Source organism: Chlorocebus sabaeus, chromosome 10, assembly GCF_047675955.1.
Source record: "Chlorocebus sabaeus isolate Y175 chromosome 10, mChlSab1.0.hap1, whole genome shotgun sequence".
Taxonomy (NCBI): Eukaryota; Metazoa; Chordata; class Mammalia; order Primates; family Cercopithecidae; genus Chlorocebus; species Chlorocebus sabaeus.
This window is the reverse complement of record NC_132913.1, coordinates 88,086,593-88,110,520: the sequence shown is the minus strand read 5'-3', so window position 1 is coordinate 88,110,520 and position 23,928 is coordinate 88,086,593. Positions and strand designations below refer to the sequence as shown.

Here is a 23,928-nt window from a genome sequence, read left to right as displayed (position 1 = left end):
ACCAGAAGCTGGAAGAGCAAGGGAAGATTCTTCCCTGAAGCCTTCAGAGGCAGCATGGCCCTGCTGACCCCTGGAGTTTGAACTTCGGGCCTCCAGAATTGTGAGAGAATAGTTTGTCATTATTGAGTCACCCAGTTTGTGGTACTTTGTTAGAGCAGCCACAGGTAAGGAATCCTGGAGGTAAGAGGCTCTTCTCTGAGAGTCTCGCCACGGAGGGGCACCTGGTCTTAACTCATCTTTGTGTCCTGTAAATACCTCTGAGCAGGTCCCAGCCTTGCGTGGTGGCTCATGCCTGTAATCCCAGCACTTTGGGAGGCCAAGGCAGGTGGATCACCTGAGGTCAGGAGTTTGCGACCAGCGTGACGAACATGTTGAAACCCCGTCTCTACTAAAAATACAAAAATTAGCCAGTTGTGGTGGCAGGCACCTGTAATCCCTGCTACTTGGGATCCTGAGGCAGAAGAATCGCTTGAACCTGGGAGGCGGAGGTTACAGTGAACAGAAATTGTGCCATTGTACTCCAGCCTGGGTGACAAGAGCAAAACTCTGTCTTAAAAAAAAAAAAAAAAAAAAAAAAAATCTCTGAGTGGGTCTGAATCACAGGGACACTACATCAATGTTTGATAAATTGGACAAAGGGAAAGGTGGTATTTTTTTCCTTCCAGGTGGAGGAGGAACGAAGGCTTCAGCCCATTTGTGTCTCCAGATGCCTGGAGGTCCAGGGTTGGCTCAGAGGGACTCGGGAGCATCGAGCTTGTAGCTGTTAATAATAGGATTTACTCACCGTGGGCCTTTTGACTCCCACTGAGGACAGAGCTCTCACTGCCAATTTAGACGGTAGGTGTTCCCAGCTTTGTGAGTCATCAGCTGACCTGGAATAACACCCTTCTATTCCTAGCCAGGTGATTCTAGGGTGCCTCAATTTAGAACTCTGTGGGGCAGCTGGAGGATATTCCAATGGAAACATAAAAGTCATTGCTTGATTTGAAGGTTTTCTTTGTGATGAGATGAGATGTTGGTTCCCATGAATGATGGCAGAGTGTAGGCTGTGGTTTAGATGCGGTGTAGCCATACAGGTGAAGGGAGGTGTGTTAAAATAAAAGTAAATATTTGATCTTTGCCCCTGGTTCTTAGTTCAGAGTTCATAAAGCCTTGGAATTTTTTTCTGCTAATGAGATGACTCATGAGAAGGGCTTAGGTAGCTTTAGGATGGGGGCTTGGAGGTGGTGTGCATTGATCTTTCAGTCCTCATCCCCATCTTCTTGGGATGGGGGCTAGAGATTGAGTTCAATCACTAATGGCCAATGCTGTAATCAATCATGCCTGTATAGTGGAACCTCCATAAAAACCCCAAATGATGCAGTCTGGGGGCTCCTGGGTTGGTGAACATGTGGAGGTGCTGGGAGGGTGTCTGCCTGGAGAGGTCAGGGAAGCTCTGCCCCCTTCCCATCCCTTGTCCTAGGCAGCTCTTCCATCTGGCTGTTCCTGAGTTGTATCCTTCAGAGTAAACTGGTAATGGTCATAAGTACAGTGCTTTCCTGAGTTCCATGAGTCATTCTAGCAAATTCTCAAACCTGAATGGGGGTAGTGAAAACCTCCAAATTAGTAGTTGGCCAGGCAGGAGTGTGAGTAGCCGGAGCCCTCCATTTGAAGATGGTGTCTGAAATAGGGGCGGTCTTGTGGGACTCAGCCCTTGATCTGTGGAGTCTGCACTAACTCTGGTAGTTAGTGTGAGAACAGAATGGTTGGACACTCACTTGGTGTTGCAGTTGGTTTGAAAAAGACAATATTTGGCGTCAGAGAGGAAACCACACATGCAGCTCTCAAGTTTGTCTGACGCTGCAGCCTTTGATTCCATCTAGCTTGCAGACATGACAGTTAACCTTCTTGTGCCTGCTTATAGAAGGGGCATGCTGGGCCTGAACAGAAATGTGACCCAGAGGTTCAGGGGGTCTCATCCTACCCACCAGAGGAGGAGATGCCCTGAGAGGAGTGTCTGAGCTCTCCTGGGAGGGGCTCAGGGATGCTGTGGATGACATCCACAGTGTTCCAGGAACCCAGCCAAGTGCTGCTCTACACTCACTAGCTCACTGAGTCCTCATCAATCTTAAGACAGAGTTATTGTTATTATTATTGTTGTTGTTGTTGTTGTTATAACTGGGAAAGCTGAGGCTCAGAGATGTTGAATAACTTAATGTCGCACGCCTAGTGAAAACAGAGCCGAGGATTTCTCAGGTCTTCCTGACTTCAGTTGATCAGGGATTTGTTTCCCAAGAAAGAAACAAATATTGCACTGTATTAAAAATGTTTGCAGATGGGGGTGCTGCTCTGGACACTTCTGTACATTTCTCTTAGGTGTTGGCAGGGTTGATTGGCCAACCTTGCCAACCAACTTAAGCTGGCTCAGTGCTCTAAGAAATGAAATATTTTTCAAAGTCCACAGAAGCTGATTGGGCCAGGAGCGTGTCTAGCATGAGTGTTATTTATCCTATATACAAGTCTTACCTGATGATACCTTGTTGCAGCAAAGCCAACTGAAAACTTCATGGGAATAATAGCAATGCCTTTCTTCTTCCAATAATTCTTCTTATTGAACTCTTCGACTTGCATTCTTCTGCTGTGAAAGGAAGACTTGTCCAGACATTCATTCCAACATCTTATCAGGGTCTCAGGGTTGAATGCTTGTTTGTAGATGGTTTTGTCAACTGTTTTGTACATATTTTTCTCTCTAATCTGAAACAGGTGGGAAATTCAGTCAATAGTTATGGTAAGACAGAAACTGATGGCCAAATAGAGACTTGAAAAGCATCTCCACTAAAGCACAAGCTGTAAAGAAGGGAAGACAGGGTCTGTTTTTTCTTTGAATGGCACATGCTTTTGCAAAAATAGTAGAGGTTGTTTTTTACCTCTTCATCAATGTACCAGTTAGGGTCACTCCCCACTAGAAGTGGAGGGTAGCAGGTGACTAGTCCACAAAAGGCAGTGGGATAGAGGGGCCTAGGAAGGCCCCTTTTCTTTTCTTTTTATTCTACAAGGTTCAGAGGATGGAGAAGAGCTGGTAGGCAGTACCCTGAAGCAAGGATTCATTGTCATAACTGAAAATTTGTTCTGCCAGGGAGGAATAGCATTGCAAATAATAGTGGATCCCCTCTAAGTCTTCTAAGTACCTTTGGAATGTATGGGTAAATCTTTTAAACAGTGTCTTTGGGCCTGGTGTGGTGGCTTACACCTGTAATCCTAGCACTTTGGGAGACCGAGGCAGGAGGATCACTTAAGCTCAGGAGTTCAAGAGCAGCCTGGGCAACATTGTGAGACCTCATCTCTCAAAGAAAGAGAGAAAGAAAAAAAAGAAAGAAAAATGGTTTATTTGAATAAGCGGTGTTTTATGTGATATGTCCTGGAAACTTGCAACACTTGACAAAGGAGAGCCTGCTGAGATATGCCTAGAAGTCTTTTTTTTTTTTAATCATCTCCATTTATTCTATCACAATAAAAGAATTATTATTATTGGCAACAATATTGGAATAATACTATCCAGTTTATAAAACAAATATTGTAATGAATGTTAAATTATTTGATTCTTGCAGGAACTCTGTGAGGTGAGTCATTTATAGATAAGGAAACTGAATCACACAGAGATTGACGCTCTTGCTCATGCTGTTCTACTTGCCTAGAACACCTTTCCAACCTCAGTGCCTATTATTCTTCAAGGCCTATCTCAACTGCCATCTTCTCCAGAAAGTTCTTCCTGGTTCCCCTCTTCCCCATGCCAATGTGATGCCTTCCTTCTTTGGTACCCATGGAACACTGTACGTGACTTCTCTTAGGATAACTATTGCCTTCCTTGTACAAAATATTAGGTGTTCTCTTGTTTGTAGGAAGTACCCCGACAATTACAAACCTGGAATTCCTGTTGAATTTAGGGACAAAGCAGTTCTAGGGACAATACATAGGAGAATTCTTGCTGGAGCAGGGTCTATATTGAGGAAACAGGGCACAGAAATGGAAAAGGTAGGGTGGGCTCTGACTGGAATGTTTGGGGAGTGGAAGCAAGTTATTGACCATGATCTCAGTTCCAGAAGCTGCCTCTCTCTAGTCCAGCATACTGTACATCCTGTGCACCTTCTGGTCTATTGTGAAAAACAGTATTTTTCAGAGGGTGTTCTTCTGGCAGTATTTCTCAAAAGTTTTCAAGTGCACCAGTAATTCCACTTCTGTAAATTTATCCTAGAGATTTACAATAAGGCAAACATATACCTGGGTACATATGTACCAAGACGTTTATTGCAGCAACATTTTAATGGTGAAAAATGGTAACAACCAGAATGTATATTAATAGCATTAATAGTGGAGTGGCTAAATAAGTTATGGTACGTGAATATTACATAGTACTATTCAGTCATGAAAAAGAACGAAGCAGACCATTCTACTGACGTGGAAAGATGGCCATGGCATACTGTCCTGTAGGAGAAGGAAGGGGCAGAGGCAGAGTAATATGTATGCTATGGTCCCATTCTGGTAAATAACCATACATGTGCACATATATGTTATATGTCAATGTTTAGGTATGTGTGTATGAATACAAATGGGTGGCCAAAGATTGAAAAAGGGGTAGAACAATAAACACGGAATTGTTAACAATGATTACCCTTGACCAAGAGGGATGGGAGTGGAAAAAGGGGCATTCCCTTTTTTTGATAACTTTGGTGTGGTCTGAATTTTAAATAGAGTAATTATTTTGGTACGAATTTAAAAAAAAGAGATGTTTGCATAAGTAAGGAAGGAGTAAGATAGGGTGAGGTGAATTCTGAGTCAGGGCTAATTCATGTGGTTCTTCTAGTGTGTTTCCTTGGGTCAAAGAAGCTGGGTTTCCCACTGGTCCCATTCATCAGCAACTTTGGTTATGGCCTTGGTTACAACCTTACCTTTTCTGGCGGAAGGCCACATTTGGCTGCCACAGCTGTGATGCAAGATTCTGTTACTAGGGCTCCTTGTGGGAAGCCAAATCCACGAAAGGCTGTATTGGATGGTAAATTTGTCATGCATGCACGGCCCTGGAACCTGAGGTTGTGAATTTTATATGCATTTTCCAGCTTTAGTATTAGAAATTCTGTTACCTAAAAAGGGATATTCACATATCATCACTTTTTTTTTCTTTTCTCTGAAAGTCAAGTACAGAGTCAAACTGCTTGTGGAATTTAACTACGTTAGGAAATAAACTTCGTAAAGAGTCATCTAGAAATTTGGCATTCTACTCATGGTCAAACATGATGCTGCTTTCTGGTGTACGTACCAGCTCAGAGTCATCCAGCGTGCATCCTCCGTTAATGTAGCACTTAATGTCCAGAGCTTTGATCCGCCCGTTGTTCATGAATCCTACCTGTCACCAAATGATGGTTATTTACTGAAATGTTCAAAATTCGCATGCCAATTGTGAGACATAGCCCAGTTCCCCCATAGGGCAGGACAGAGGCCAGACTCAGCTCCCTGTTTGCTCTACGGTGTACCATGCCTTGCTTGACTGATAGAGACTTCTTCTGAGCTGAATTTTGCTGAGCTCTTTCCTTCCAACATGTGATTTTCTGGCTTCACAGTCAGCATGGAATTCTAAAGACTTTGCTTGTCTCCTGGACTATAATTGCCACCCTCTTTGTCCTTATTCTTGGAAGATTCCCCTTCATTTTTCTTTCTAATTTAGTCTGTGGTTTCCTCCCTGGTGAAAAAGTCTCTGGAATTCCAGAATGTGTTGGAATGAATCACAGTGTATCTTGTTATGGGAAAGCCTCTGAAGCTGAGGTCCTTGAATGGATGCATTGGGACTGCTCTCTTTTCGCTAGGTGGTGAAGGTGCTTTATACATGCTTACCCGACCTAACAAACCTGAGCTCGTGCTGTTGTTACTGTTTGGGAAGAGCTTAAGGCAGCTTGCATTCTTTTAATGTTGCGACTCCCCTCCACCCACCCAGACCATTTTGTCTATACAGTCCACATTAAAAAGAAAAGAAAAATCCCCACTCCCTACTGTAGTTCTACCAAATGAGGATTGACCCAGGTCCCTTTGCCTTTCTGAAAGCAGGATAAATACAACAGAAGGATCCACACGACCATATAACTACAGGGTCAACATTAGACTTTGAAGTTTACCTTTGACTTTCATGAAGAAAGGACTGCTAAGCAAAATAGTACTATAAATAAGGTAGCAGAATCCTTAAACTATTTCATATAAACTTTTCAAAAATTTGGAAGAACCTATTTACACATAAACACATGTTATCCTAATTTACAAGTAGTTCTGAATAACCTAGCAAAACTTTGTTAGCTGTGTCTGAAGGATTATATATATATATGAGACATGAAATTGTTTATATATATTATATTGGAATTGAAATTGTTTCTTAAAAAATAAAATAAAGGCCGGGCGCGGTGGCTCAAGCCTGTAATCCCAGCATTTTGGGAGGCCGAGACGGGTGGATCACGAGGTCAGGAGATCGAGACCATCCTGGCTAATATGGTGAAACCCCGTCTCTACTAAGAAATACAAAAAACTAGCTGGGCGAGGTGGCAGGCGCCTGTAGTCCCAGCTACTCGGGAGGCTGAGGCAGGAGAATGGCATAAACCCGGGAGGCGGAGCTTGCAGTGAGCTGAGATCCAGCCACTGCACTCCAGCCTGGGCGACAGAGCGAGACTCCGTCTCAAAAAAAAAAAAAATAAAATAAAATAAAATAAAAGTTGGACTTTTCTTTTTTTTTTTGAGACGGAATCTTGCTCTCTCTTGCCCAGGCTATATAATGCAGTGGTGCAATCTCGGCTCACTGCAACCTCCGCCTCCTGGGTTCAAGCCATTCTCCTGCCTCAGCCTCCCAAGTAGCTGAGACTACAAGTGCGTGCCACCACACCCAGTTAATTTTTTGCATTTTTAATAGAGACAGGGTTTCACTATGTTGGCCAGGCTAGTCTCGAACTCCTGACTTTAGGTGATCCACCCGCCTCAGTTTCCCAAAGTGCTGGGATTACAGGTGTGAGCCACCACACCAAGCCAAAATATAAAATAAAACTTGGATTTTTCAAAAAATCTATTTCCCTCTTTTATACTTTATATTACTATAATTACCAAAATATTAACAGTCTAGAATCTTCTTAATAAGTGTTAGTACTAAAACAATCTCATAACTTTGATAAGAGCACAACCATCACCACAACCACAACTGCTCCAATCTTAGCAATGTGTCTCTACATTTCTCTCAGTTCTATAGGACAATAATAGCTGTGACTTAATATCTGTGCATTTGAAGGCAAATGAAAAGTTTAATTGGCCAACTATTAGAGAGGGTCTTCCTCTCCAATTATAAAAATTATTAATGCCAATGGAAGAAATACAATTGTTCTGTGCTATAGAAAACTGTGGTTTTTGTAATACAAGGAAGATAATCGAAGGCAATGACAAAACCAGATAGGAAATCTAACTATGAATATGCTACAAGCAATTCCCAGGTAAAGTATGTTCAATACAACTTAGATTACATTAGAATGATCGTAACAGCTCAATCACAAATTTGAAAAAGTAGTATTGTAAGCTCGTGGCCAGCAAGTATTTTTAAGATGTTTATATTATAGTTACATAAAAATGCAGTAAATGCAGTTTGAAACAATTTTAAATTCACCACTTACTGTATTATTTTTTCTTACATGCAAAAAGCTTTTGTGACAGTATCATAGCCACTTTGTAAAAACACTTGTAAAAAATGATTTTGCAGTTAAAATGGTCAAATTGTTTCCAAACATTTCCACCGAAAAATATTTGTATAGTCAAGGTTTGGCATAGCAATGTTTGTACCTTCTATCAATGTTTGTTTGTTTGTTTTGAGGAGCCACTAATGTGAATCCTTATTTCTTCAAGTAGTGTTTTGGTCATCATTTGAAATTGTATTTTTATCATTAAACTTCTTCACAATTATTTACTAGAATTATTAAAAGTTCCTCATAAAATGTTATGAATATTCAAATACACAGCATCCTTATTTAATATTTTAGATGCTGTTTGTTTTTAGAATTTAGCAGAATCAAAATGATAGAAAAGAACAAAGCCATTCAGATAAAATCAGATATTTATTTATTTATTTGTTTATTTATGTCTGAGGCAGGGTCTCACTCTGTCGCCCAGGCTGGAGTGCAGTGGTGCAATCTTAGCTCACTGTAGCCTCCACCTCCTGGGCTCAAGGGATCCACCCAACCTCAGCCTCCCAAGTAGCTGGGAGTACAGGAATGTGGCACCATATCCAGCTCATTTTTGTAATTTTTAAGAGATAGAGTCTCCCCATGTTGCCCAGGCTGGTTTTGGAACTCCTGGGCTCAAGTGATTTGCCTGCCTTGGCCTCCCAAAGTGGTAGGATTACAGGTGTGAACCACAGTGCCTGGGCAAAATGAGATATTTTAATAATTCATCTTTAATACTCACTTTATATTTTCCAAATAATGGGTGCCTTCCTCCAGTTATTAACATATCGTCTTCACGATCAAGGACAAGACGAATGGCATGACCTGTTCTAAAGAAAATAAATCTTAGGTTCTCCATCCCTCCCATTCATCCATCCGTCCATCCATCCATCCATCCATCCATCCATCCGTCCGTCCGTCCATTCATCCTCTCATTCACCTATCTACCCATATTTATCCATCTCCTTATTTAACTATCTACCCACCCATCAATGTATCTGCCTATTATCCATCCATCCACCATCCATTCTCCGACTCTTTATTCAACCATCTATCCCTTCATTTATCCCATATAAATGTATTAATATCATACAACATGCTAGACACTAATGTGAATTAATATATGACTAAATCATCATTGTCTCTATAACTCAGTGGTTGGAGATCTCATTAAAAGTATTAATGTCACATGCAGTTAAGTTGAATTCTATAGCTTCAAGTTTGACCTTCACCCACATCCAGACATTTGCATTATCTCCACCACTAGAGATAACGTACTATCTCTAGTAGATAGTGTACTAGAGATAGTGTACTATTACCAAAGAGAAAGAATGTGAACAGATAAATGCAAATGTCTGGGACAACAAGGCCAAACACTCATCCTAGGATGTCTGGGTTAGCGTCTGCATTCTCATCCGTGAAGGCTATGCTGGCCAAGTTGGGCTCTCATGCAGGGAGGAGCCTCATCTTTTCTCCATCTCCAGAGCAGAGGCTTCTAGACTTTGGAGTGCTGAAGAATCCTCTGGCACGCTGGTGAAAATGCATATTCCTGGGCCTTTGTACTAGGATTTGGATTCAGTGGGTCAGGGAGGGGCTTTAGAATGCATTTTTCTCAGTGATGTTGATTCAGGTGTCTTCAGGCAAATGTTGAAAATCACTATTCTAGTGCAGGGTTTCCTGGTCTTCCCTAATTGTGAGGACAATCTGGAACATCAGAGAAATGCAGTTTCCAGGTCCATCCCCTGCTAATTCTGATTCAGTGGTGCTGGGATGGGGAGGCAGAACTTTCTTTTTTGAGACAGGGTCTTGCTCTGCCACTCAGGCTGGAGTGCAGGGGTATGAACACAGCTCACTGCAGCCTGACCTCCTGGGCTCAAGCAATCCTCCTGCCTTAGCCCCCAGAGTAGCTGGGACCACAGGCACGTGCTACTGTGCTCAGCTATTTTTATTTTATTTTATTTTATTTTAAATCTTTGTAGAGACAGGGATTTCACTATGTTTCCCAGGCTTGTCTTGAACTTCTGGGCTCAAGTGATTTTCCTGTCTCAGCCTCCCAAAGTGCTGGGATTATAGGTATGAGCCACCATGCCCAGCTAAGGCAGGAATTTCTATGACATCAGGCAACTCTTACTTACTATTAGGTTTGGGAACATTACTCTGAGGATCATTTAATGCATGACCCTTGTGTACCAAGGTAGAGTTGAATCTTAAGGCACTGGTTGCCACACTTGGCTGCACAGTGGAACCACTGGGGAAGTTTTAAAATATACTGATGCCTGGGTTGGTATGGGGCAGCCTAGGCACTGGGATTTAAATGCTGCCCAGATGATTCTAACTTGCAGTCGTGTTTGAGAAGTCTTAAAGGCACAACGCCTGGGGGGAATTCAGTGAACTGATTATCTTGTGCTGAGTCCTCAGTGGGTGTGAATGGAGAGGAGTTAATTATGGAAAGAACTGGAGATGGGATTCAGATCCTGCTTTATCCCGCTTCTCATTGAGGACTGAGACGTACGTCTGAATGTTTCAGGACCTAGCTCTGAACTACAGGAGTTGTCAAATGAAGCAGGGCCTGTGAACTTTGCATGCCCTTTGGGGCTCTGACACAATAGTTAGCCACAGAAAATGAACCATTAACAGAAAAAGCAGCACCAACTAAACACAAATCTGAGAACAGCAAAGGAGTGAGCCTTCCACTGAGGTCAGCCTGGGAGCTGTCTTTGAGGATGAGTCGTCTGTCCATTGAGCAGACTCTGAGGACATAGCCCTTCCCAGGTGCAGGGAGGCAGAGGATGAAGAGTCTTTCTTTCCTTACCTCCCCCTGTTCTCGGTCTGAGAGCAGGAAAGAAGAGTCAGGGAGCAGCCTCCCCTAGCACACTCCACTTGGACAGGGTGACTTGCCCCATCCCTCAACGGCTCACTTTCCCTGAAGCTCAGGAGGTGTTCAGCTAATAGTCCCACTGCTCCTTTCAATAGCATGTTAGTTATTCAAAGTCCTCTGTACATTTGACTTTTGCAATAACTCTAAAAGCGTTGGAGGGTACGTATGATTATTTACATTTTTTAAAGAAACAGGCAGGAGGCTGAATTGCCCAAGGACACACACATGGTTATGACGGCGGCCCAGATGACTGTCAGCCACTGATTTGCCCTCAGCTTTGTGCATTTGATGCCATTCTGTATCAAATGGCATCCCCAACCATACTTACTTGATGGCACCCACAGCTGCAATCGCCCCGAATACAGCTGGTTTTCCTACCTTCCCTCCAAAACCTCCACCCACTCGTTTTACATGACAGGTGATCCTGTTGATGGGGATGTTTAAAGTAGAAGACACTGTTTTCTGTAAAAGTGAGATAACAAGAAAGTTTATGAGTGAAATGGCAAAGAAGCTTTGTGTGTCTTAAAACAACATCACAGCAGAATTCATTCATGTCTACCATTGATTAAAAAAAATGGAGATAATCTGAACCTGTCTGGTGGGGCTCTGTTTAGTTTGTAAACACTGTTGGTCTGCACAGAGCAGCCCTTCTAGCAGAGAAATGGTATTTTCCAGAAGGAAAACTGTCAGAGCCCTGGATTCCTGTGAGAAGCTGGGTTCCTAGTCAAATGCTTAGACCTAAAGTCCCAAGGAGGTGAAAGCCGGTGAACTCCTGACAACCTACCAAGGAGATGATGTGTTTGCAGCTAAACCTAGAGCACTTTGTGACTGGGGAAATGAAAATGTACTATAAAGTGATGTGTTGACTCCAAAGGTTATCTGTGATTATTATTTTAGAGAAAAATCAAGTACAGAAGTAATTTAGTGGTGTCATCTCATCACAGAGTTCATCTAAGCATGATGCAAATGAACGTACTCTTGAAACCTAACGTTACTGTGACTATTTTTTTATTTACTTGAAAAGACCAAAAACAAAAACAAAAGGTTCTGAGGTCTTGGCTGCATTAGTGATGTCTGATGTCTAATGCTTGGATTCCAGGTTTTTGCAGGTAAAATGGTCAGCAACTGTGAGGCTCTAGAATCAACTGCCATCATAGAATTAGGAAGGTGGAGATGTGGGCATTATCCTGGACCTCACCTGCACGTGGGCTGGGTCCTGTGTGGACACATAAATGTCCAGTTCTTTGTCCTCTGTCTTTGGAATAACAAGCACTCTTTGCGTTTCCATGTAAAAATGTTCCTGTCCTCCAACATGGACCTCTCCTGTTAAGCATAAGCACAGAACAACTCCTGAGGTGTGTGCTGGTGGGAAGCCACCGTCTTGGAGAATTCAAAAGCCAGTAAGATGTGGACTGGCTGACCTGGATTTTTTTTTTTTTTTTTTTTGAGATGGAGTCTCGCTCTGTTGCCCAAGCTGGAGTGCGGTGGTGCGATCTCGGCCCACTGCAACTTCTGCCTCCCAGGCTCAAGCGATTCTCCTGCCTCAGCCTCCTAAGTAGCTGGGATTACAGGTGCCTGCCACCACGCCTGGTTAATTTTTGTATTTTTAGTAAAGATGGGGTTTCACCACGTTGGCCAAGTTGGTCTTGCACTCCTGACCTCAGGTGATCCACCTGCCTCGGCCTCCCAAAGTGCTGGGATTGCAGGTGTGAGCCACCGTGTCCTGCCTGGCTGGCCTGGATTTATCCTGACAAGGACCCAGGCATTTGTCCTGTGGCAATGTGTTTCAGAGACTACAGTTCTGGATAACAAATTAAAAGTGCCAAGTTTGTTCCTTACTCTGCCCAAACCAAAATCTTAGAGATTTTCTTTTATTTATTCTAATGCTTCCTACCCCTCAACCCCAAAACCGCACGTGCATGTGCACACACACACACACACAATTTGAAAGGAAGAGGTGTAAGAGAAATTTGGCAAAGCACCAAGACTTTAGAGGCTGGACTTTCTGAGAGGAAATCATAAGCTTTTGATGCCTGCTTCAGAATAGAATCAGGCAGAGTCTATTAACTATCCCCGGGAGCTTACCTTCAATAATTTGGTCGACTTTTTCAAAGGCCTCCTCAACATTTCCTTGTTCAAGTTTTTTTTCAGGGCACAGGAATGAATTGTGTTTTATGGCATCCTACATGGCAGAAAAAATAAAGCACAAAAGCCAGTCCTTCCGACTTTTCCTTCCACTGGTAGTTTTTTCTTAAAAACCAGTATGCTCTGGAAAATCACTGTCTCCTGGGACAGATGGAAGGTGTCAAACAAGCAAGGGAGTATTAGAGCAGTAGGCTCACTGCAGAGATGAGAAGTCCGGGGAAAGGTCTTCTGGATTTGCAGAGAAAATCAGTAAGAAGGATTAGCGAAATCTTCAGAAGGAAGCTACGTTCAGAACCGAGGGCTGGGGACACTGTGATGATCCCGGACGATAAATACTAATTTCTTATGTAAATGTGACTCTTCAGGGAACATGAGGTAAGTCAAATGCATGATAGGTGAGCTTCAGGAATCTGCCTGTTTTTTTTTTTTCTTTTACCTCTTTCTTGAAGAAAAACACTTGTGTTAGACTACTTAGGTAGCTCAGATACAAGAACCTCTCACTCAGGAATCTGAAAAATACTGAGGCTGTCTTGACGGGGAAGACACAAGTTATTACACATCTCTGGGGCAGGAAAGCCCAGTCTACATTGTATTAGGTTGGTGCAAAAGTAATTGCAGTTTTTGCTATAAAAGTTTGCAATTGCTTTTGCACCAATCTAATAGGAAGTTGGTTCCTTTCTTTGAGTATTTGGCATCATCTCATAAGGGCTTTTCTAGCTCTTTGTTCTATGTGTGTGTTTTTTTTTTCCCCTGACAATTACATGAACTGACTTACAAATAAAGACTGATTCTTTAATGACCTACTGACAGCGGATCCTTGTTTAGCCTTTAGAACCTAGGTATTTTTCCATACTTCTGAATGACACCTGTCTCCTGCCTTCCTAGACTGATGGCCTCAGATGCCATAGCCTTTCTTGCTGATGATCCTCCTGGGAGCAGCTAATATTAATGGAGAGCTTGCTTTGTGCTAAGCACTGTGCAATAACAGTATATGTACATGTATCCTTACATTCATTCTGTTATGATCTCGGTTTCCTAGATGAGGAAACTGGGCTTAGAGAGGTTAAAAGAACTTTCTCAAAGTCATATTGTAAATAAGTGATAAAGGAAGTGTTCAAGCCCAGGCTAAGTTTTTAGAAACATTTTATCTAATGATGAACACTTGATTTTTTCAAAGCAGCAGACAATGAACAGTATAGCTGATTTTTTTCATTTTCTGTTATACTAAGATCTCAGAAGCTATCCTGGTACATGTGAAAGTATGTTTATTGCCATACTGTAAATGTGTCACAAGACAGTATAATTTTTTTTTTTTGAGATGGAGTTTTGCTCTTTCACCCAGGCTGGAGTGCAGTGGCGTGATCTCGGCTCACAGCAACTCTGCCTCCTGGGCTCAAGCGATTCTCCTGCCTCGGCCTCCCAAGTAGCTGGGATTACAGGCATGCATCACCACACCTGGCTAATTTTTGTATTTTTAGTAGAGACGGGGTTTCACCATGTTGGCCAGGCTGGTCTCGAACTCCTGACCTCAAGTGATCTGCCTGCCTCGGCCTCCCAAGGTGCTGGGATTACAGGCATGAGCCACTGTGCCCAGCCAAGACAGTATAATCTTGTTATAACATAGGCTATATTGGGTGAGTGCTAACCATGTGCCAGGTACTGTTCTAAGTGCTTTACACCCATTAACTCATTTAATTTTATGACAAACTAATGAGATATGTATTATTACTACCTCCATTTTACAGATGAGGAAACCATGGCACAGAGAGGTTAAATAACCTGCTTAAGGTCACATAGCTAGTAAGTGGTACAGCCACTATTCAAATCTGGCAGTTTGGTTCCAGGAACTGTGTTTGTAACCATGACCCTATGTTGCCTCTGATCTATAAAGTCATATAAATAAATGAATAGATGGATGAAGCACTATTGGTATTACATATGACAATTTTATGACTTGTGGAGGATTCTTTTTGCTGACTCTGGACAGTCCTAATCCAAGGGAACTCTAAATCCCTACCCATTCTGAATTCTAGAATAGTTCATGAGTGTGTCCTCTGGGTGCCATTTCCCCCTTGAGGAAAGTGGGGTTAGAAGTGAAATTTTAAAAACCCTTATTAGGATCCTCATTCAACCCAAGGAAGAGGAATGAGCCAAGAAAAATGGCCTGGATTTCTTGCAAACTTGGCAAATGAGAATTTGGAACAAAGTTGATTTGGTTTAGGAAGATCAAGAAACTTTTTTTTTTTTTTTTTTTTTTTTTTTGAGACGGAGTCTCGCTCTGTCACCAACATTTTTTTTTAAATACTTTAAATATTGAGCAATTTGTACTGTTTAGTTACATCTTAAAATGTCCCAATGGTTCACAAAAGCCTCTGGACACATTTGATGTTCTGTCACAAGCACACAAACAAGTAAGCTTTTCTCAAGTCAATGACTCTGAACCTGTCCCTCACTGAGTCAGAACCTGCAAACCCCAGTCCACACCTGAACTGTCTGTCTTCACTCCATTATCTTCCCTGAAATACCATTTGAATATCATTATCTAGACTCAGAAACCAGAGTGAAGTTTCTGTGGAATTCCACCATGAAAGTTCCACTGCATTTGGGCTCCACCTTCAAAACATTACTGTTCCCAGTATGCATCCTCACCTTCCTCCTCAAGTCATAGAGTCTCCGATCTGTAGTGGTTATCTGGCAACCTGGAACAAAATCCACATTTCCCAGCTCCCCTTACAGTTAATTGTGGCACGCGACCAGGTTCCAAACAAAGAGATGGAGGAAGGCATGTGCCACGTACATGCCTCCTTTTAAGGAATGGAAGTGTCCTTAAAGGGAGGGGGCACACCCTTCTTCATCACCTGATTCTCTCAGCTGTCTGGAATGTGGATATAATGGCTAGAGTTTCTGTGGCTATTGTGGACCAAATGTGCCCTCCAGGAAGCAATGCATGATGGAGTGACTAGATATAAGAAGGCTGGATCCTAAACACACAGAACGCCTTATAAGCCCTAGGCTGCCCACTTCTAGACTTTTTGAAAGTGAGAAATTTCTGTTTTTTCCATTCCTTGGAACCAAAGATAATTTCAGCTTGTACAAGTAATGTTTTCCAAAGAAAGTTGATTTTTCCAGAGCAAACCAGTGGCAAGAAAAAAAAATTTAGATCCTTCATTAAGATTTTTACAAAGGTACTTTTAATTCTATAACCTTAGGGAGAGACTGGCCAGCTCTGTTTACCTTGATGGTGAAGATTACAGGTTCCAGATCTTCATAGGTGATCTCTATCTTTTCAGTTGCTCGTTTTGCCTGTACATCTGTCTCAGCAACCACAGCACAGATGATCTGGCCCACACAGATTACCTGTGGAAAGTACACGCCTGAAGCAGATACAGAATTCTGGGTGGGAATAGGCTTAGCTCAACCTTAGCAGTGACTAGTGTCTTAGATGTCCCTGCTTAGCAATAGTAGCCACATTGGAGTCACATTTGACTACATCTGCTTGGCTAAAAATTAAAAATATATATATTTTTTGAGACAGAGTCTTGTTCTGTTGCCCAGGCTGGAGTGCAGTGGTGCCATCTTGGCTCACTGCAGCCTCTGCCTCTCTATTCTCTTGCCTCATCCTCCTGAGTAGCTGGGATTACAGGTGTGTGCCACCACTCCCGGCTAATTGTTGTGTTTTTAGTAGAGATGGGGTTTCATCATGTTGGCCAGGCTGGTCTCGAAATCCTGGACTCAAGTGATCTATCCTCCTCAGCCTCCCAAAGTGCTGGGATTACAGGTGTGAGCCACCACACTTGGCTAAAAAATATTTTTAAAGAAAAAATAATTTAAATAATATAGACAGTTCCATTGGCCATGTAACTCAGTGAATGTGAGTCTCAGAGTGGATGTGAGGTTGGCCGTAACTTGAATCTACCATGTCTTCTGTCCAGCTTGGTTGGCACGTGTTGCCTTCATGATATTTTAGAGTTTAAAGGTAAACAAAGTTTTTGTATAATGTGGCTCCTGTTGTGGACTGACTTGTGTCCCTAAAAATTCATATGGACTCAAGAGCACACAGTGGCAGAGCTAGGACTTGTTGCTTTTCTGTAATACATTTCCTTTTACTATGTTATTTCCAGACTAGTAGGGCTGAATAAAGGCAGGCTAGAGAGGTGCCAGAAGGCTTCCACCTCCCGAAGGCAGGAAGAGCTGGGAACTGGACAGCTGGCAGGGGGGGTACCTTGGTGACTGTCTACACAGAATCATCTAGGAGAGCATGTCCTGGACGTACCTCCTCTACAGCCAGCAGTTTGTCACCTTCAGCGCCATTGGTGCCTGGAATATCTTCAGCTGTTATCACATCAACCACTTCCGGTAGTTCAAGGGCCTTGGACACATCAATTGATCTAAACAAAGAGATATTTAAGAAGTAGACATTACTCTGGGCAGGGTGGCAGATGCCTGTAATCCTAGCACTTTGGGTGACCAAGAAGGGAGAGATTGCTTGATGCCAGGAATTTGAGACCAGCCTGGGCAACACAGCAAGACTCTGTCTCAACAAAAAATTGTTTAAAAATTAGCCAGGTGTGGCGGTGGCACATGCCAGTAGTCCCAACTACTCAGGAGGCTGAGGTGGGAGGGTGGCTTGAGCCCAGGAGTTCAAGGCTGCTGTGAACTAGGATGGTGCCTCTGCCCTCCAACCTGGATGACAGAGCCAGACTCTCTCTAAATTAAAAAAAGAGGAAGTAGAAATCAGCAAGCTTTGAGGGCCCCAAATGTGAGGGAGGGATAGAGCATGGTTGAAAATCGGAATATATGACAACAAATCCAGCTTAGTTCCTGACCAATCAGAACAGACCTGCCAAGGAGTAGGGTCCAAGAGACTCCCACTGGGCCAGGAGATAACACTTTAGCTACTGGGAGACTGGAGGTGGAGAAGGGATAGTGTGGCTATGGCAAGGGGCGTTCTTGAAGGTTGGGACAGGGGCCATTCATTCTTGGGCATGAAGTGGGTGTTTCACTACCACCTCAATACCAGCTCTCTATCAGGTTTATGCCTTTGAATCATGTCTGAGGCTGTAGCAGGGAGCTGAGGTTTTGTGAGATTAGGAGGGAAACAAAGGGCTTGTAACTGTGATTTTTTTTTTTTTTTTTTTTTTTTGAGACAGAGTCTCACTTTGTCACGCAGGCTGGAACACAGTAGTTTGATCTTGGCTCACTGCAACCTCTGCCTCCCGAGCTCAAGTGATTCTTCTGTCTCAGCCTCTTAAGTAGCTGGGATTGCAGGTACGTGCTACCATGCCCAACTAATTTTTGAGTTTTTAGTAGAGACAGGGTTTTACCATGTTGGCCAGGCTAGTCTTGAACTCCTGACCTCGGGTGATCTACCTGCCTTGGCCTCTCAAAGTGTTGGGATTACAGGCGTGAGCCACTGAGCCCGGCCAGTGATTTTTATTCTCTCTCTAGGGTGCTCATTTCTAGATGCTCTCCCTTCCTCCTGGAGCTGGCAACCTTTTCTTTATTCTTTCCATTTTAGGTTTTTTAGGTTCAGGACATGGCAGGAGCATGGGCACATTCCTCTGAGGGGATCCCAGGTGTGCTTTTAAAAGACTCTTGAAAGCTCTTCGTTTACTTACATGATTTTTGCATGAGCCCTGCTACTGGTCACCAAAGCCATGAAAAGTTCTTTATCTACCATGGGAATGTCATCACAAAACATGGCTTCCCCAGTGGCATGTTTAAGAGCTGACAGGTGCATGATGGGGCGTCCAACTGGGTCTTGGAGAGGCTGGTGAGGATCCACATTCTACAGAGGAAGACAAGAGTTGCCTCAGAAGCCTTTACTTGTCAGAAGTGGCCAGGCCTATCACCAACACTCCTGAGCTAGGATTGAGAAATTGGATGGTGACCTTGGGGTGACAAACACTGGAGTGGGCCAGATGATGAATGTGACACATCAATGATGCCACTAGAGCAGTGAATTGTCATTTCAGTTATGTGGCAATAAATGGCAAAGTAGGTGAAGGGGCACCCCAGCTTCTCCTTCTGGCATCTTCTTTTCCCTGGTGGTGCTCTCAGGGATCTCGCTGTCCTCCCTCCTCACCCTTCCAGTGATCAATCTGTCCAGCATTACTGTCTTCATGATGATGGGGCCTAAAGTGATACAGTTGCCAAGGTGGGACGCTACAATCCAAGTCAGAAGCCCAAGTATGGACTTAACTGGGGCCTCTGGCACAGGGTTTGGGGGATGGTAACGGAGTCCCCCCAGATCCAGAATAAGGTGTCCTGGCTGCCCTTTGGGGTGGCATAAAAACATCACTAGGCTGTAGGGAGGTGTAGATAGTGTTTATTCTGGAGCTCCTCTCAGGGAAGCTCTGTGTGTGTGTGTGTGTGTGTGTGTGTGTGTGTGTGCGCATGTGTGTGGAGGTGGGGTGGGAGAGGGGTTGTGCTATAGCAAGAATCCATAATGTCTAAACTGTCCTGCCGGAAGGGTGAGTTCAGTTACTTGCAGGGCTCTTGTTTGTTGACTGGAGATTAAACATTTGCAATCAGAGCTAGGGGCTGAACCTTCTGGCTCGGCTGCTCTTCTGAGAAAATATCAAACAAATGCCCAAAGAATATCACTTAGAAGAGACTATAATGATTAGACTGTAGATTAGCTGGATGGTTCAGCCTTGAGTTCATCTAGCAGCAGCTTGGGCCTGACCTCAGGATTCCAGCGTCTCCTTGACGCAGACTAAGCAAATAGCCATTGCGCTGGCAATGACTAGAACGTCAGACCTGAAACCAGAGCTCTGAAAAGCTTGCTCGCTCAGCACGGCTCTAGTTTGCAGGTTTCAGTTAAATCAAACTCACTGACCTGGTACGTTTGGACTCCCTGGGGTATTGTGACTGGGAAATCTTCGAGAGCACTTAGGAATTGGTCTGAAACTTCAGAATGATGACGGCTGTCCTGAACGATGGTTCAAAACAATAAAGATAAGCTGGTTAGCTACGGTTAGACTGGGCTTTGGTTTACGTGAAACTGACTTGGTTAATGTATCCAGCATAGCATGCATAACCACGATCCATACTACCTGCCCCGGCTTCATGTTTTATGAATGTTTCTTGTCCCCTCTTCCCTCCAGATAATGAGGACCCTGAATGACTGCTTGGAATCTGATCCTCAAGCCACCCTGAGGAGGGAGAGGCCTGCCAGAGAGCGGGGGCAGAGGCAGGAGGAGAAGCAAGGAAAATGGCTAGATAAGCCATCCCAGAATAAGCAGGCATCCATTGCACACAAAAGGACTCAAAGCCGGATTCAGGAACTCAACTCTCCCGGGAGAGCGGTAGAGGTGGGGATGCTGCTCTGGGTGTCACTGAAATTTGTCAGGTGTCTTGATTCAGAAATTAAATGGCAGCAAGGATTATCCTGGTAAGTGTGATTGATGAGGGTCTTCATCTGAGTCCGTTAAAATCAGATACCTTACAACAGTGGGCTATTGGGGTGAGCTGTGGTTGGGGAACAGGGAGTACAAGGTAGGATGAGAGTTGTAATCATGGTCAGGGGAGGGGTGGAGAGAGAGAGAAGGAGAGAGAGAAAGAAAGAGAGAGAGATAATACGTTTTGCTTTGCCTAGCCTATTCCAAAAGTTTACAATCAGAAAAATCTGGAAAGCTATTTAAACATTAGCATACGCATCAGGTTTTGGTCTTTTTTTTTTTTTTTTTTTTGTACAGGCTCTTGCTCTGTTGCCCAGGCTAGAGTGCCGTGGTACAAACACGGCTCACTGCAGGCTTGACCTCCCAGGCTCAAGAGATCCTTCCAACTCAGCCTCCAAGTAGGTGAGTCTACAGATATGTGCCACCATGGCCAGCTAATTTTTCCATTTCTTGTAAAGATGGGGTTTCCCCAGGTTGCCCAGACTGGTCTCTAACTACTGTGCCCAAGCCTGCATTGGCCTCTGAAAGTGCTGGGATTACAGGTGTGAGCCACCATGCCTGGGCAGTTTTGGTTGTTTTGAAAAATAAAATTTTATTTGATGTTTTAGGTTGATAATAAAATTATAGAAGAGGCAAAATGAATCTGTAGTGCCAGCAAAGTGATTAGTGGTTGCCTGGGTCAGGGGCAAGATGGTGACACAAGGGGACATAGGATACTTTTTGGGATATTGGAAAATTTGAAGTGGTCGCTACACAGATATAAACATTTGTCAACATGCGCTGAATTTAAATAGGTGCATTTTATGATGTGTAAATTACACGTCAATGAAGTTGATTTTAAAAGAAAAAAGCTGCACACTGGCAGCAGGGACATCACAGTGTTTCAGTGTTCAGGGCACACAGTCAACATTTGCAGACTGCAGACAGTCTGGTATCATGAGCCTCATGTAGACCCTCAGGGCTGGATCCCAGGAGGAGGGCTGGCTGGGAGCTGACAAGGCCTGACTCAGCGCAGGTGACAGGTAACGGCACAGGCTGTGCACAAGACAGTTTGCCAAAGTGATGGGAAAACTGTGAGCTTATGGGTGCAAGGAACACATAAGAGCCAGATGCTATGGGTCAAACTGTGTCTGTTCTAAATATCTGTGTTGAATTCCCAGCACTCCAGTCCCAGTTCTTCAGAATGTGGCCTTATCCAAATAAGGCAAGGCCTTTACTGGAAAGGTAATCAAGTTAAAATGAGGTACTTAAGATGGGCCCTAATCCCATATGACTGATGTCCTTGTGAGAAGGGGAAATTTGGACACAGAGGTACCCACAGGAGAACTTCAAGTGAAGACAGAGATCAGGGTAATGCTTCTAGAAGCCAAGGAGTGCCCAAGATTGCCAGCAAACCAGGAGGAGCTAGAGGAGAGGCAGGGGCAGAGTCCCCTGCACAGCCCTCAGAGGGAGCCAGGCCTGCTGACGCCTTGGTTGAGGACTTCCAGCCTCCAGAACTGTGAGGGAACATGTTTCTATTGCTCAGGCCAGACAGGCTGTGCTACTTTGTTTCAGCAGCCCCAGCCAGCGAATACACCAGAGCACCCACAGCCACAGAGAACAGCTTCACCAGCTTCTTCAGTTCCTGCAGAACCTCTAGGTAGAATTTGAAGAGGAAGCTGATGACTAGGGTCCTCTTGAATTCCACCCGGCCACCTGGGGCTGAGCCTGGGAGCGAGACTTCATCCAGAAGCAGCCTGCAAGCCTCATCCAGCATCAACTCATTCCAGCGCCTGGGAGGGTCGGAGGCAGGAAGGAATTGGTTAGAGGGCAGTTTCTAGCATGGCGTGATGTGGGATAGTGACCTTTTAGAGACCCCAGAGTTACCTCTGGAAACTCAGAAATCACCTAATCAAGCTGCTTAGGGAAACCAAGGCCTGGGGAGGCTGCATCGAGTGGCCCAAGGGTCATGGCAGGGTGAAAATGGGACCTCTTCCATTGCAACTTGAACATGAGAACGTTCCAGAGCCAGACATGCTAGAACCAAGTATTAAATAAGCAGAGCAGGCTGGGCATGAAGGCTCATGCCTGGAATCCCAGCACTTTGGGAGGCCGAGGCGGCTGGATTGTTTGAGCCCAGTAGTTTGGGACCAGACTGGGCAACATGGTGAAACCCCATCTCTACTAAAAACACAAAAATTAGCTGCGTGTGGTGGCGCACACCTGTAATTCCAGCTACTCAGGAGGCTGAGCATGAAAATCACTTGAATCCAGGAGGTGGAGGTTGCAGTGAAGCTGAGATTGCACGACTGCCCTCTAGCCTGGGTGCCAGAGTGAGACTTCATCTCAAAAACAACAACAAAACAGACCACTAGGGCCAATTCCATTGTGAACTGAACAGGACTTAGTCTTGGAGACTGACTTCACTGAGGAAGAAATAGAATGCATGTAATGGTGGGAGCCTTAGGTGCTGCTTGGACGCTGCCCAGTGTGGGTTTGCTAGACTTTTTTTTTTTTTTTTTGAAACACAGTCTTGCTCTGTCACCTAGGTTGGAGTGTAGTGGCATGATTGCTACTCACTGCAGCCTCAACCTCCAGGGCTCAAGTGATCCTCTTGTCTCAGCCTTCTGAGGAGTTGGGACTACAGGTGCATGCCACCATGCCCAGCTAATTAAAAAAAAAATACATATATATAGTAGAGATGGGGTCTCGTTTTGTTGCCCTGGCTAGTTTTGAACTCCTAAGCTCAAGCAATCCTCCTGCCTTGCCCTCCCACATTGCTGGGATTATAGGCATGATCCATGGCACCAGGACGGCTAGGCTGTTGATCTGTATAAGAGAATGAGCGCAGATGGGAAAAAATCACCTGCTGGCTGAATTCAGGCCAGGTCATTTTTGTTATATACCTCATCCAAAGAGTGGCATCCAATTAATCAAAGTCAAATAAGGTTTAATTCATTCAGTAAAATGACAGAACAAGCAGTGATTTTCATGTAAGAGTTTCAATCTTCCCAGGGCTTTACTGATGCTTGCCAGAGACAGATCTCCACTTGTTTTATTTAACAGCAAGCTTCCCCCTCAGGGTGCGGGCTCTTGGCTTACCTCCCGAGGAGCTGCTGGCAGGATCTGTGTGCACTGATGGTGGCAGCCCCCACCCCTCCATAGGCGATGCTCAGGTCCTCAATGCTGTCTGTGCCTTCTTTGAGAAGGACTCGCATGCCGGCATTCACGTGGGGCACGGCGTTCTGCTGGCACTGAGCCTGTCGGAAGGCGGACACAAATTCCCGCTGTGGAGACAAAAACCATTTGGGGTTATCTGATATGTCAAAACTAAGAACGTGGTTTATGCATCTTGTTGCCACTAATTAATCACTTAGACACAATCTAACAAGACACCAAAGACAGTTGGCACAATTCGAGGACACCTTGGCTGCCTTCTCGTTCAAAGTGAGAATAGCATCCTCCCCAAGTCCCATTCTCAAGGCCTTGGACACCCTCAAGGAACAGGGATCACCACGCACTCTCCCTCAGAGGCCAGGATGCCTTTGCATGGGATGCTGTGGGAACTTACTCCTGGACACCCATCCATGTGCTGGCATTGCGAGGGGCCATTCCCTCCAGTTTTCAGATGCCTTTTCCCCATGAGGGTGGAGGAGCCCTCCAAATGCAGGGGCTTTTGAAGGTGATTTGCTAAAAGTACAAAGGAGACCCACCACATTGCTTGGCTTGTAGAAATGTTCACTTTTCCACTTGGTAAAGCACAAAAGGGAGCCGAGCAAAGCTTTCCAACAGTGGCTAGGGAATCTTGTGT

The 23,928-nt window shown here is 44.2% G+C and overlaps 1 protein-coding gene and 1 long non-coding RNA gene across 3 annotated transcripts in view; one reads left to right on the top strand and one right to left on the bottom strand.

Annotated features, from left to right (window-relative positions):
* Positions 1 to 23,928, bottom strand: part of LOC103217619 (aldehyde oxidase 2) — a 79,257-nt gene that overhangs the window by 29,006 nt on the left and 26,323 nt on the right. Inside the window, exons 14-26 of the mRNA XM_038001780.2 lie at positions 23,220 to 23,404; positions 21,727 to 21,910; positions 19,577 to 19,669; positions 18,354 to 18,523; positions 17,009 to 17,123; positions 15,970 to 16,092; positions 12,676 to 12,772; positions 11,789 to 11,913; positions 10,919 to 11,052; positions 8,455 to 8,542; positions 5,294 to 5,380; positions 4,926 to 5,117; positions 2,506 to 2,733 (exon numbers count right to left, since the gene is read on the bottom strand). Of these exons, the coding sequence (XP_037857708.2) occupies positions 2,506 to 2,733; positions 4,926 to 5,117; positions 5,294 to 5,380; positions 8,455 to 8,542; positions 10,919 to 11,052; positions 11,789 to 11,913; positions 12,676 to 12,772; positions 15,970 to 16,092; positions 17,009 to 17,123; positions 18,354 to 18,523; positions 19,577 to 19,669; positions 21,727 to 21,910; positions 23,220 to 23,404 (1,821 nt within the window). The remainder of the gene's footprint in view (positions 1 to 2,505; positions 2,734 to 4,925; positions 5,118 to 5,293; positions 5,381 to 8,454; positions 8,543 to 10,918; positions 11,053 to 11,788; positions 11,914 to 12,675; positions 12,773 to 15,969; positions 16,093 to 17,008; positions 17,124 to 18,353; positions 18,524 to 19,576; positions 19,670 to 21,726; positions 21,911 to 23,219; positions 23,405 to 23,928) is intronic.
* Positions 222 to 23,318, top strand: LOC140712592 (uncharacterized). Of its 2 annotated transcripts, none has more exons than XR_012094264.1 (3): positions 222 to 837; positions 19,845 to 20,131; positions 20,436 to 23,318. It is a non-coding gene; the product is annotated as an uncharacterized lncRNA (long non-coding RNA). The 2 variants fall into 2 exon arrangements; XR_012094265.1 differs by lacking the exon at positions 222 to 837 and adding an exon at positions 19,484 to 19,579.